The sequence below is a fragment of the Melospiza melodia genome, unplaced genomic scaffold (assembly GCF_035770615.1).
Source record: "Melospiza melodia melodia isolate bMelMel2 unplaced genomic scaffold, bMelMel2.pri scaffold_35, whole genome shotgun sequence".
Taxonomy (NCBI): Eukaryota; Metazoa; Chordata; class Aves; order Passeriformes; family Passerellidae; genus Melospiza; species Melospiza melodia.
In genome coordinates, this window is record NW_026948670.1 from 5,246,406 (window position 1) to 5,261,002 (window position 14,597).

General features: G+C 53.1%; 1 protein-coding gene across 1 annotated transcript; it reads right to left on the bottom strand.

Annotated features, from left to right (window-relative positions):
• Window positions 1–13,103: 13,103 nt before the first annotated feature.
• On the bottom strand, window positions 13,104–14,036 carry LOC134434376 (olfactory receptor 14A16-like). The gene has a single exon (XM_063183041.1). The coding sequence runs from the start codon at window positions 14,034–14,036 to the stop codon at window positions 13,104–13,106; it is 933 nt and encodes a 310-aa protein (XP_063039111.1).
• Window positions 14,037–14,597: the final 561 nt, after the last annotated feature.

Below are 14,597 nucleotides of genomic sequence, written 5' to 3' on the forward strand. Positions count from 1 at the left end.
CTCAGTGCTTGCCCTGCATGAGGCGTCTGCAGCCACCCCAGCCTATGGGCCTGGGGTGGGCAAGTGTTCCTGGGGAACAGGGTTGGGACAGTTGGGCTGGACTGACCCAAGGATGTTCCATTCCATGTTACACCATGATCCACAATCAGTTGAGACTAGTGGGGGGACAAGGATGGTAGGAGATTAATTTCTTTTTTCAGACATTTTTCTTTCAAAACAGCACCAACACATACAGAATCCTCTCCTGCCACAAGGTGGTCAAACATTTTCTGCTGTTAAGACATTTCCTGTGGATTTGCTTTTTTTCTGTTTGTGACCTTTTCTTCTTGTGATTGGTTTGTTTGTGGGGTTTTTGTATTGTTGTGGGTGGGTCTTGCTTTGGGTTTTTTGATTGGGTTTGGGCATTTGTTTTTTTGGTTGGGTTTGGGTTTTTTCCGTATTGAACTGCTTTTCTTCTGATGCATAAGTTTTTTCTGCCCTTTCTTGGGTTTGCTTGGCGTCTGACAGCAAGACAAATTTACCCAACTCAGTCATCTTGCCCAATTACATTTTGCAGTCACCATTAACTGGATCAGTTCAGGCACAGACTCCCTGCAATTTGGCAGCATCCACAAAGGAATTGAAAGTTCATTTCATGCCATTTTAGTTCATTTCATGAAAGTTCATTTCATGAAATATTGCCATGAAAGTTCATTTCATGAAATATTCCACAGTGGTGGTCAAGGGCTGGTCACTGAGGGGTGTCACCAGGGCATGGCTGTCAAGAGGACTCTGTACCATGGATGACATTTGACCCTCATTGTTCAGCCAAATTCCCACCCAGCCCATGTTCCACTCCTTCAGCCCAGCTCTCTCCAGTCTGGCTCTGAGGAGGCCACAGCAAACCCTGTCCCAGGCCTGAGTGAAGTCTGGGCACGCAACATCCCCTTCTTTTCCCTCCCACGTGGGTTCTGCAGTCCCTGCCCTGTCCTGCCAGTGCCTGGAATGGCTGCAGGAGGATTTGCCACATCCCCTTCCCTGCTGAGCCTGACCAGGCTGTCACTCTCCCAGTCCCCCTCCCTGTCTTTGCAGACTGGTTCCATGTCTGCCCTTCCCAAGTGCCCAGGACCCTCTGGGATGGCTCTGGCCTTTCCAAGGGGTTTGGGAGAAGTCCCACTGTGACATTGCCCAGTCTTCTCAACATCCCTGACACCAAAGGCCTTTTCCACCTTCCTCAGTTCCAGGTCAGAGCCCAGAACACATCACAGCCCTGTCCAGGTCCTCAGGATGGTTCAGAAGGAAGGTAGCTCTGATTTCTCCCCGCAGACCTTCACTCTATCCAATGTCTCTCTGTGCAGTCCATGGCTGCCCTAAGCATTTTTTCCTGGAGCCTCCCTGCCTGGGATATTTCTCTCTATGCAGTCCTAACCACAACCCAGCAAACAATCCAGGTGTTTTCCCAGAGGACGTTACTCTCGGAGTGAAGTGGCCTCAAGGCCCTGCTTGTGCCACTGGAATTGTGCCATCCCCGGGTGCTGCTGATGGTGTTTGTGCTCACTGGGGCTCATCTCCCCACACACACACGATGCATTGCTGAGATCTCCTCAGTACAGAGCAAACATGGCCTGCTGGCCTGGTCACTTGGTGTCCCTCCGTGCAGGGACAAACAACCTCCTGCAGGTGTGGAGAGGCCAGTGCAGGCAATGGTGGTTGCAGGGGTTGGTGTGGGACAATTGCTCTAGGCCACCTTCCCAGGCTGTCCCCAGAACAAAGACACAGTCCAGGCCCTGCTCTGCTGCTGCCTCAGGTCCATGCCAGGAGCTCTGGCTGTGCCAGGACACTGCTGTGAGCCCCCCCTGCACACTCCCCCCTGCCCCAGGCCCTGGGCTTTGCTGTGCCAAGGCATTCCTGGGGCACATTGCTGACAGCAGCTCTGGAGGGGAGCAAAGCCTCCCTGCCCTGCCCTCAGGAGATGCCCTTTGCTGCTGGAGCTGCTGTGCTGGAGCCCAGCTGTGTCCCAGCAGTGCCCATGGCCTGGCCCTGCCTGTGGCCACAGCAGGGACATGCAGCAGGACAGTGACCAAGCTGCCAGAGCACTCTGGCCTTACAGCCACAGCAGGGCTGGCAAGGACAGGGTGGAGTTAGGCAGAGCAGATGTGAGAAGAGCCAGGGCTAATGTCCCTGGCTGTGCTGCTGTGGTGGGGGTCTCTTCCCTCCCCCTCTGCTCACAGGCACTGCCCCTGCAGAGACAGAGAAGGGCTGAGAAAGAATCCTGGATAAACAGGTTGGGGCAGGCACATGTTTTTATTTAAATGCACAGGGAACAGACCGCTTGTAAGTCTTTGTGCTTCAAATAATATAGATATTAATGCAGAAATGCAAAGAATATTACTACAATATTCTGCAAAAAAAACCAACAGTAGTCAAAGAAGTTACTGAATAAAAAATGGGCAAATAGGGAAATGTCTGAGATTGTAAAGAGTTACATTCTAAAGGCTTTGCAACAGAAAAGAGACAGTTTATTGCTTCTGAAACCATCCAGTCATCATTTTCCTCAGGGCATCCTTGAGCTCCTGGTTCCTCAGGCTGTAGACGAGGGGGTTCAGGGCTGGAGGCACCAACGAGTACAGAATTGACACTCCCAGATCCAGGGAGGGGGAAGACATGGAGGGATGGGGCTTCAAGTAGGCAAAGGCTGCAGTGCTGAGGAACAGGGAGACCACAGCCAGGTGAGGGAGGCAGGTGGAAAAGGCTTTGTGCCGTCCCTGCTCAGAGGGGATCCTCAGCACAGCCCTGAAGATCTGCACATAGGACAAAACAATGAACACAAAACAACCAAATGATTAAAAGGCACTAACAGCAACAAGCCCAAGTTCCCTGTTTTGCGGAGAAAAGAAGAAACCTCACAACTTTATAAAAGTTGTAAAGCCCGGTATGTTTATTTACGACGCGCGCCGGACGCAAGTCCCCCAACAAGGCATGCATGCCTCTGAAGACCTCGGGTCTTCTTTTATCCCCCTTCCAAATGCATATGCATACAGTTTCACAATAAGTTCATACATATTCATTCCGCATGACATTTAGCACCAGTTCTTCTTTATCAAAGGAATTTCTAAGTCGGGGGCAAATCGACCTTGTGGTCTTTTCTGTTTTTCTTTCTCTGTCTCCTTGCTGTCTCCGCATGCGAGATTTTCCTTCAGCTTTGGCCCTCACAGACTTTTCACCTTTCTTAGACACTTCACCTAATTCAGAATGGATCTTTACTCTGTCTCACCTAAGGTAGGAGTATGAGCAGGAGAGTTTGAGAATCTGGGGAACATCACAGAAGAACTGCCCAGGGCATTGCCATGGTGCAGGGGCAGGGAAAATGTATTGGCTGTGTGCAGCAGTGCATTGAGAAGGCCACTGGCCCAGGCAGCTGCTGCCATGTGGGCACAAGTTCTGCTGCCCAGGAGGGTCCCATAGTGCAGGGGTTTGCAGATGGACACGTAGCGGTCGTAGTTCATGACTTTGAGAAGGGAAACCTTTGCTGAAATGAAGAAGACAAACAGAAATAAAGCTGAGCAGCACATCCTGAGTGGGAGATGTCCCTGGTGTCCCAGAGAGAACTGTGCATGTCTTTAGGGAAAGTGGTGCAGATGGAGCCCAGGTCGCTGAGGGCCAGGTTGAGCAGGAAGAAGAACATGGGCATGTGCAGGTGGTGGCCGCAGGCTACGGCACTGATGATGAGGCCGTTGCCCAGGAGGGCAGCCAGGGAGATGCCCAGCAAGAGGCAGAAGTGCAGGAGCTGCAGCTGCCGCATGTGTGCCAATGCCGGCAGGAGGAAGTGCCTGATGGAGCTGCTGTTGGACATTTGCTGCCTCAGGAAATGGTTTTCTGCTTAGGAGGAAAAGGCAGGACAGAGCTGGGCCAGACACAGAGCAAAATCTATTACATATCTCATAGCAATTCAACATTCAGAGTCTCTCTTTTTAGGAACACTTCTCTGCATTCCCCTTTCCTGGGCCCTGGGTTTTGCAGGCATTGAGAGCAGGGACTTACAAATGGGCTCCAAAGGATTCCTTAGTCCTGTCCAGTGAGAGGCAACTGAGAAGGCTGGTTGATCACCAATTAAATGGACTCGTGAAACACCAGAAAGCTTTTCAGTCCTGCTGTTTGCAGTTTTCCCATCTGAAGAACTGAGCTGAGGAAATTCCTTGTCTGTTTTCATCCAGCTGCACCTGCCACAGTTAGGAGTGGTTGTGGGTGTTTGAAATCCCTGACATTTCTAAAGCACTGCAGGTGAAATCATGTGGGTCTGAGAGGCACAGGGATGGTCTCTCAGTGCAGGAACAAGAGAGCAGCTCTGCCCATCAGGGCTGTTCTCAGCTGCCCCTTGCTGGCAGCTTGGAGCTGAAGGAGAGGCACCCAGAGGAGTTCCCCTAGAGAGAAACAGGGCAGTGCTGAGGGCAGAGGGGTCTGGGGTCAGAGAGCAGATGGACAGAGCCCTTGCCTTCTCCCAGAGTGCCTCATGAGGATCTCAGCTGTCTCCTGCCAGGCTGGTGCACAGAGGGATCATTGCAGCTGCCCAGGTGCAGCTGCCCAGCAGCATTTCCCTGGCCCTGCCACTGAGCTGTCTCCTCCATGGGGATCCCAGGCAGCCCAGAGACAACACAGGAGAGCTGTGCCCTTCTGGAGGGCACCCTGCAGCCCTGCAGGACACCCAGGGAATGAGCTGAATGGCCCTGAGGGCACCTGGGCACTCTGCTCCCACAGACACATCTCCACAGCAGGATCCAAAGGGTCCCTGCCTGGACGGGCACCTGCCAGCCCTAAACCATTGCTCTGCCTCAGAAACCCAATGGTGGCAACAAGGACAGCACAGGCACCTGGAGATGGCAGAGAAATGTCACAATGCTCCTGCCAGGGCAGGAGGGACACAGAGACTAATGGAAATCAGGGGCTTTTCCTTCCTTCTGTGGGCTCTAGCTGCTGCAGGGGCTCTGCACAGCCAAGCCCCCGTGGGATGAGGGCAGGGGCTCTGCTTAGGATGGGAAAGGAGCCCAGGGAGGAGCTGCTGGGGGAAGGTGCCTGAGCCACAGGCACACCAGGGAGGTGCCACATCCCCCTGGCCAGCATTTGTGGCAGCAGCTCCCTGTCCCTCCCTGCCCGTGTCTCTGCTGAGTGGGGCTGTTGCTGCCAGCAGCGTCTCCCTGTGCCCAGCTCCCCTCACTGCCAGGGCTCACAGAGCCCATCCCCACCCCATGGCCCCACGTCAGCTCTGCCTGTGCAGGGACCTGTCCTGTGCCTCTGAGGGGGGCAGCAGGGAAGCCCCGCTCTGGAGCTTGTTCTGCTCCACACCAGGACATCCAGGAGCGCCACCCTGACAGGTCCTTTCAGTGCTGGCATTGTCAGAGACACTTCCAGGAACTCACCTGCACTGTCCTGCAGCCAAAGACTCACCGTGTCCAGGGGCTGTGCAGATTTCTCCCCTGATGGGGTCTCTCCTGTCCTCCCACCCCACCCCTTCAACCTCTTTGTCACTTGTGCTGCCTGCCCTTGCTGCCTGCAGGTACTGCCCTGTCTGCCCTATGGCCACCTCCTCTGCAGAGGAGGAACTGGGTGAGGGCTTGCAAAATATCATGGAAACTGTGGGATGTGCCAGCCTTAGGAGATCTGTCCAGGAAAGCAAGTTTAACTTTCCTAGAGGCAGAGAATTATTCATTCAAATCCTGTGAAGATTTGTCCCCTAGCGAGAGCTCAATCACCCTCCCAGCCCAGGCTGCCTCTGCTCTCTCTATGCCTCTGTGCTGTGCCCGGCTGGCTGCAGGCAGAGCCCCAGCCTTGCTGGGCTGTGCACAGGAGCTGCTCCTGGCCAGAGCTGTCTCTCTGCAGCTCTGCTGCCCTTGCCAGGAGCTGCCTCTGTGCCAGGAGCCCAGCCCAGCCCAGCAGCACAGACAGAGAACAAGGACTTCTCTTGTGTGTTGGGTGCTGAGTCCCTGAACATTAGTCCCTCATAGGGAGTTGAAGAAATCACTTAAGAATTCAAAGTCAATATCGCTCTCCAAAGTTTCTTGAAGTTTTAATGAGTCCCACAGATGGACACGACTGGGAAAGTGTCCCCAGGTTCCAGGGACAGCAGAACACGGGAGGCAGTGATGACAGCTGGGGACAAACAAGGCAAAGGTGTCTCTGGTGCTGAGCAAAGCTGGATGTGCTTGAGGAATGCACAGGGCCAAGGCCTGAGCCCCAGCCCCTGGCCAGGCAGATCCTGTCCCTCCCTCCTTGCTCAGGGCTCTTGCCGGGATGGGCACTGGCGTGTGGGGATGTGCAATGGCAGGAGCATGGGGCGGCCCCTGCCAGGCTGCTGAGCAGGGACAATGAGGCAATGAGGCCCCAGGCCTGCAAGGGTCACTTGTCTCCTGCTCCTGGCTTCTGGTTCCACCAGGCCTTGCTGTGTCACAATGGCCCCTTGGTTCCGAGAGGTTTCTCAGGGTCACAATGGTCTCCTTGGATCCGCAGGGTCACAATGGACCATTGGTTCAATGTGGCCCCAATGTGCCCAAATGGATTTTGGTTCTGTGGGGTTCTGCTGTGTCACCATGGACCCTTTGTTCCATGAGTTTGCACAGTGTCACAGCTGACTCCTTGGGTCTGTGAGGCCCCACTGACACCAAATCTCAAATATCAGAATAAGGCTCCTGAACACTAATTTGCTATTTCAGAGGGAATAATTTATTCAGACTTAAGGTCCAACATGGGATAACTCCTAACCTTATGTGGACATGGAATTGTACCAGGGTGTTCATTATGTACAGACACTAAATGTGAATTACAATTTACCCACTTCCATAAAACACACCCCAAGTTCCCAGATTCACTCCTTGTTTTCTCTATCACTGCACCCTTGAGACAGATGTCTTCTTCTTCTCTTCCAATCATCCTTGCTGGGAAAGCACCCCCTCCATGCCTTGTTCCTGTGCTAAAAGTTCACAGGCAGGGGAAAAATGGAATGAACCCTTTTGGTATCAGCCCCAGGCTTTGTATGGGCAGGCAGAGGCAGGCAGGAGGCAGAGCTGTCAGCAAAGGAAGGGCCCAGCCAGGTGGGGCAGCCGGGGGATGCCGACAGCCTGCAGGGACAGAGGCGCAGGGCAGGGACACTGTGAGACAGCCTGGGCTGCACAGGACACAGGGATGGGCAGCAGCTGCAAGACAGCCCTGACAGAGCCAACTTGGGCAGCACTTTGGCCATGGCTGCTGGGCCTGAGCCTGAGTCAGGAGCAGGAGACAAAGGACCCTTGCAGGCCTGGGGCCTCATTGGCTCCTTGTCCCTGCTCAGCAGCCTGGCAGGGGGCACCCCATGCTCCTGCCCTTGACATTGCACATCCCCACATGCCAGTGCCCATCCCGGCAAGAGCCCTGAGCAAGGAGGGAGGGACAGGATCTGCCTGGCCAGGGGCTGGGGCTCAGGCCTTGGCCCTTTGCATTCCTCAAACACATCCAGGTGTGCTCAGCACCAGAGACACCTTTGCCTTGTCTGTCCCCAGCTGTCATCACTGTCTCCAGTGTTCTGCTCTAACTGGAACCTGGGGACACTTTCTCAGTCGTGTCCCTCAGTGGGAACCATTAAAACTTCAAGAAAGTTCAGAGTTTCGATTTAATTTTGAGTTCTTGAGAAGTTTATTGAAGTCACTCTCAGGGACTGAGTCTGATGTAAACAACAGCAAAGCCCTGAGAGGGTCATTAAAGTTTTCCTAGTCCAGTTATGGAGAAAGATTTCAAAGAACTTGTTAGAAATACACATTCCTATTTTAAATAAAGTATTTTATTAAATTTCTCTTTACACCAGAGGTCATTGCAGCATTGTGTGATTGATATTGACTCAGGTCCTGCCCTCAGCAGCTCTTGCCTGTTCACAGAAGCTGTGCCTTGACCTGTGACCCAATGTGGACAACCTTGCTCCACATTGCCCAGCCCCATCCTGTCTGTCCTCACTGCCCTGGGCCCTGCTGTGGTTGCAGAGCTGGCTGCACTCAGCCTAAGAGGGATTTTCACTTTTTGGGTTTTTTTGCAGGCATCTGAAACTCCTGAGTTTCCCCAGTGCAAACAGACACACTGCTCAGGTGTGTGCCAGCCCCAGGTGCCACCAAAGGCACTGCAGAGCTGCCCTGGGCCAGCTGTGAGGGTGGATCATCAGCCCAAGCTGCACTGGGCCACTGCAAGGGGCTGTGGCCATGGGCACTGACCCCACTGCTGGGTTTGGCTGCCACGGCCACCGAGAGAAATGAAACTGTCCTTGGAAACACTGGGGAGGACTGGGACATACTGGGGAACACTGGGAACGCTCTGGGAGGCACTGGGACATACTGGGAGTGACACTGGGGAGGACTGGGACAACTTGGGGACACTGGAGTTATTGCAGAGAAGAGTGGGGACACTGGGGCATCCTATGGATTAAAATGGGTGGAACTGGGAACAACTAGGAAGGAACTCGGGTGTATTGGGACGGACTGGGCTCCACTGGGAGGGATTGGAGGGGCACTGGGTTTGTACTGGGCTCTACTTGGGATGAAATGGGCTTTATACTGAGGTCATACTGGTCTGTACTGGGAATGAACTGGGCTGTAGTGGGAGGGACTGGAGGAGCGTGAATAGGCTGTTACCGCCTCCACTGCATCCCATTTGCCGAGGCTCCTGCCCATCACCAGTGGCAGCCAATCAGCACCAGGATCCGTGTCTGAGGGCGGTGCCTATATTGGCACCATTTTTTTTTGCCTACATCTCCAATCATGCCTCGCGGCCAGATACAGCACCATTGGAGCCGGGACTTCAACGCCCGTCATGCCCCGCGCTCAACAGAACCCCGGCATACGGCCCCATCTGTCCCATAAGTGTCCCCCTGACCCTCCAGGATTCCTCTGCGCCCCCTCAGCACCCATTCTGGACCCCCCAAAAGCATCCCCTGACACCCTGAGTGCTCCCAACCGCACAGATGCCCGGTACAGCCACTTCTGGGAATTCATCTCTTCTCATCCCCTGCGGCCCCAGATCCCCTCACAACACAGTCCCGTGCCTTAAACTCCTGCCACGCACCGCGCCCTAAGGAGCCAGGTTAGAGCTCCCTGAGCTCCACTCAAGGGCTCTCAAACCGTTTAAGTTTCCCCCAGGGCCTCAAGTCACAGCTCGGACGCAAAAGTGTCCCCCAAGTGCCTTCCTGGACCCCCAAACATCGTGTTTGAGCTACTTCGGGGACTACAGCTCCCATCATGCTCCGTGGCACGTGTCCAGCGCTATTCCAGCCAGGTCTTCATCTGCCGTCATGCCCTGCGCCCCACCCAGAGCCATTGCAGCTGCGCCCAGAACTCCCGTGATGCTCCGGGGCCCCGTTAAACTGTATGATACCCGCGCCTACAACTCCCATCACCCCCCGCACCTCAGAGAGCCCCGTTCGAGCCCCCCAAGGGCCCGTCCAGACCCCAAATGGCCCCAGATTCCCCTCCCTGACCGCCAAGGGCCCCCCTGGACCCCCTGGTGCTGCCCCAGACCCCGAACTGTCCCTCAGAATCCCTGAGTGCCCCTCCAAGTGCCTACCCGGCTCCCCTAAGTGTCCTCCAGACCCTCAAGTTCTCTCTGAATTCCCCACCCAGACCCAAAACTGCCCCAAATGTGCCGCAGGAATTTCTCTGTGGAACCCGAATTTCCATTCTTGACCCTGTCTGAGAAAATATTATAAAAAAGATGACAAAAAGACTACAAATATAACTAATTTCCATGAAGAGGAAGAAATAGGTAGCCAATATTAATTAATTAATGAAAGGAATTCTGTTTCTTAGCATGAGAGCCAAATTATTTTTTTGGTTGCGAAAAATGTACTTATTTTTAAACAAAAATATAAAAATAATGTAATAAAAATAATTATGGATAATATAAATTAGAATAATGTATTTATTTTATTTATTAATAAATTTTATTTTTAAGTAAAATTCTTAAATTTTTTTATATGTTTTGGAATGTCAGCCCAGGTGGGCGATGTCAGAGATGATGAGGCTGTGGGTGAGGAGCAGCTTGTCCAAACAGGCTCAGCCTGCAAGGGGCTCATACTTCTTCCTACCCAGACCTCCTAAGGAGACATTCAGCATCAAGATCTCTTGGGGGAATGCTTCTATCCCGCCTGCTCATAACTGGAAAACAAAAAATATTCATGTGATTAAAAAACCAAAAATCATGATCTGCACTCTGGAATCTCCCTCCTGAAGAGAACTCCAAATTGACTCCAGTCACTGCACAAGCCCTGTAGACTCAAAGGCAATGGAAGGGAGACAAAGAGCTCCTGAGGGCTTTCTGTATTTTAATCAGCCCCACGCTGGATTTGAGGCTGGGTCCAGGAGCCTCAGGCACGCAGAGAAGAATAAAGAAGCTGCTGAAGGAGTCAGCAGCAAAACTGCAAGTGCCTTGGAGCATGGCTGGGCCCCAGTGAAGGCAGGGAGTGCCAAAGGCTGCCCAGGGCCTGGTGGGAGCAGATCCTTGAGGCCAGGATTGCAGGGAGCCCAAGGCTCTAAGCAGGGAACTGCAATGCTGAGCAAGGCCTGGGCTGGCTGGGGGAAGCAGAAAGGCCAAGCCCTGAGCCCAGTCTGGGCCAGCAGGACCTGTCCCTCACAGCTGCCTTGGGGCTCTTGGTGGGCCAGGGGGACGTGAGGGGCAACAAGGACAAACAGCATCAACCTGCAGCCCCTGCCAGCCTCCCCAGGGAGGCCAAGAGAGAAGCTAAGTGCAGCCCCTGCCAGGAAAGTTCCTCCTGTGGGGCCTCCAGAGGTGCTGCCCTAGCCCAGGGCACAAAGGCCTGGGTGCCTGTGGCCCTGCCAGCCCTGCCCAGCCCTTGGCCATCTGTCCTGCAGGCTGTGCCCCCTGAGCGTGCTGCTCCTCTGCCCTGGCCAGCTGCACTTGCCCATGTCGCTGTGCCCCAGCATTTCTCACCCAGCGTTTCTGTGCCCTCCCTGGGCTCCCTGCACCCAGCGCTGCTGGCTCCTGGCACACAGAGCCCGGCCATGGCCCAGCCTCACGCTGCCACACCTCCAGCACCAACATTCTGCCCTGCAAGGGACTTTGCCTTCTCCTCAGCTCCAGCCTGAACCTTCCAAGCTGCACTTTGGGGATGTTTCCTGCAATTCCCACTGCCAAGGAAAGCTCTGTCTCCTGCTGGTCACAAGCAGAGAAGGGCTGGTGGGAGATGTAGTTGTCAGAGGCTGTTTGGGGCCCAGTGACCATGAAATTATTGAAGATTTTAAATATTCTGTGAAAGGAGGTGTTGTATTGGACTAGATATTTAGTTGGTTTCACTGGGTGTTGGGAAAATATGTTATTGGGTCACGTGGATGGTATATTCCCCCTCACATGGCTTCTCCCTCACCCCCCGGTCTCTGTATCCCTGGTGGTCTGCCCCATGGGTGGTCCTTTGCCCCTCCCCAGTGTTATCCCATTGGCTGCGGTCCTCTTTCCCTGCCCCCATTACCTGGGGCATAAAACTCTACCGCAGGTGAGGCTCTACCTCTTTGCTACCTGGTGGTCGCTGACCACAGAAGTGTCCCTGTCTCAAGCCAATAACCTGGATACTCATCTCCACATGGCAGAGAGCACTCTTGGTCTTTTGTCTCGTTCATGCGATTCTGTGTTGACTTTAGTATTGAGCGAGCCGGCTCTGGATTACAATAAGCCTAGAGACCCACGGTTATCGCAAGGAGAGGCATCAACAAATTCTCTACACTGGAGTTCCAGGGAGCAGACTTCAGCCTATAAAGGATTGAGCTGGGGAGAAACAAATCAGGTACTGATTTTTTAAAGGGAAACAGCCCTTAAAAACAAAGGATTCCAAGAAGGGTGGACACAATTCAAGAAAATAATTTTGACAGAGCAGGAACAGCCTGTCCCTCTCTGCCCAAAAGTGAGCTAGCAAGGAAAATGAAAGACCTGACAGGGCATGGAGCATTTTCCAGGAACTCAAGGGAAAAAAATTAGGGTGCATCACCTTTGGACAGAGGGGCAGGAAACTCAGGACATGTTAAAGGATGTTCTTAGGTCATGCAGAAAGAAAATTAGAGATGTGAAAACTCAATTAGGATTTAACCAGGCCACTTCTGTGAAGGATAATAAAAATTATTTTATAAATATATTAATGGCAAAAGGAAGGCTAAGGACAAGTTCCATTCCTTATTGGGGGGGAAATGGTTAAGATGAGGAAAAAGCTGAGGTACTTAACGCCTTCTTAGCCTCAATTTTCAAGAATGAGTCCAGTTGTCCTCAGGACAAGTGTTCTCCTGAGCTGGTGGATGGACACAGGGAGCAGAACAGCCCCCCTGTAATCCAGGAGGAAGCAGCTGGGGACCTGCTGAGCCACTCAGATGCTCACAGGTGTCTCTAGGAGCAGATGGGATCCATCCCAGGGGGATGAGGGAGCTGGTGGATGAGCTCCCTGAGCTGCTCTCCATCATTTACCATCAGTGCTGGCTCAGCAGGGAGGTCCCAGAGCACTGGAGGTGCCAGTGTGAGCCCATCCCCAAGAAGGGCTGGAAGGAGGAACTGGGGAACTCCAGGCCTGTCAGCCTGACCTGGGTGCCCAGCAAGGTTATGGAACAGATCACCTTGAGTGCCATCACAGGGCACCCCCAGGATGGCCAAGGGATCAGAGTGGCTGGACAGCGGCCAGGCAGAAAGGGACCTGGGGGCACTGATGGACAGAAGCTGGACATGAGCTAGCAGAGTGCTTGGGTGGGCAAGAAGGCCAATGGCTCCTGGCCTGGATCAGGAATGGTGTGGCCAGCAGGAGGAGGGCTTCTGTGCTAGCACTGATCTGCCCCCAGCTCTGCACACAGACATTGCTGCTGCAGCTCCAGAGAAGGCAATAAAAGGACATCTCTGGTGAAAACTTTGCTGGGAGATTGTTTAGTTCATTTAAAGACACCTAGAGCACAGGTCTTCATTGACACAACAAACGTGGAGAGAAACAGAATGAGAAATGGCACAAGGAATGGGCTTTCTTTGTGGAAAATATTAAAAAACTGAAACACATGGGGGGAATCCCACAACTAAATCAACAGGAACGGTCAAAGCTGACATTTATTACAAATGATTGTCAGAAATTCACAAGCAGTTTAATGTTTCTGAAACCATCCACTCATCAGTCTCCACACTGCAGCCTTGAGCTCCTGGTTCCTCAGGCTATAGATGAGGGGGTTCAGGGCTGGAGGCACCACCGAGTAAAGAACTGACACGGCCAGATCCAGAGATGGGGAAGAAGTGGAGGGGGGCTTCAGGTAGGAAAAAAATGAGGTGCTGACAAATAGGGAGACCACAGCCATGTGAGGGAGGCAGGTGGAAAAGGCTTTGTGCTGTCCCTGCTCAGAGGGGATCCTCAGCACAGCCCTGAAGATCTGCACATAGGAGAAAACAATGAATACAAAACAACCAAAAGCTAAAGAGGCAGCAACCGATGAAATCCCAATTTTTCTGAAAGTGGAGTGTGAGCAGGAGAGCTTGAGGATCTGGGGCACCTCACAGAAGAACTGGCCCAGGGCATTGCCATGGCACAGGGGCAGGGAAAATGTATTGGCTGTGTGCAGCAGTGCAATGAGAAAGGCATTGGCCCAGGCAGCTGCTGCCATGTGGGCATAAGCTCTGCTGCCCAGGAGGGTCCCGTAGTGCAGGGCTTTGCAGATGGACACGTAGCGGTCGTAGCACATGACAGTGAGGAGGAAAAACTCTGCTCCCATAAAGAAGAGAAAGAAAAACACCTGAGCAGCACATCCTTCATAGGAGATGTCCCTGGTGTCCCAAAGGGAATTGTGCATGGCTTTGGGGACAGTGGTGCAGATGGAGCCCAGGTCGCTGAGGGCCAGGTTGAGCAGGAAGAAGAACATGGGCGTGTGCAGGTGGTGGCCGCAGGCTACGGCGCTGATGATGAGGCCGTTGCCCAGGAGGGCAGCCAGGGAGATGCCCAGCAAGAGGCAGAAGTGCAGGAGCTGCAGCTGCCGCGTGTCTGCCAATGCCAGGAGGAGGAAGTGCCTGATGGAGCTGCTGTTGGACATTTCTTAACTCTGACCATGGTGGACAGTTGAAAGAAGACATTGACAAAGTGTGACCAATTTATTTGAGTCAGTCCTATGTATTTTATTTGGAATCCCCTCAAAATCATTGCCTTTCCTCTGAGGGAAGTTTGCTAAACTTTCTTTGAGTTTGGGTTTGTGCTGCTGAGTTTCTACCTCATCTTCAGCATTGCTCTCTGCCCGAACACTGCTGATCTCAGTAGGAAAACAGGGCTCCCTGTGCCCCAGTGCAGTCAGACCTGCAGGAACCACACAAATGCCCTTTGTTCATTTCACCCCTTTTGATTTCAGCATGATCGCACTTAAAGCTTTCTTGAAAAATAAAGTGGAATTTGTGAATTCTCCAGTTTAAAAATATTTTTCTCCAAAGCCCACTCTCTTTCCCTATGCAGCTGGACATGCAGCTGGATGGGATACCAAGGGTTGGTCTGGCTGTATGCTGCCTGGAGCTGTGCCTACTGGGAGCAGTTTCTCTCTATCCAAGCCTTGTCCCTGCCAGTGCTGCCAGAGCCCAGCCCAGCCCTGGGGGCTCAGCTCTGCCCT

What these genes read in the sequence shown, in the direction of transcription:
- LOC134434376 (XM_063183041.1), bottom strand. Translation starts at nt 14,036, where the DNA reads ATGTCCAACAGCAGCTCCATCAGGCACTTCCTCCTCCTGGCATTGGCA.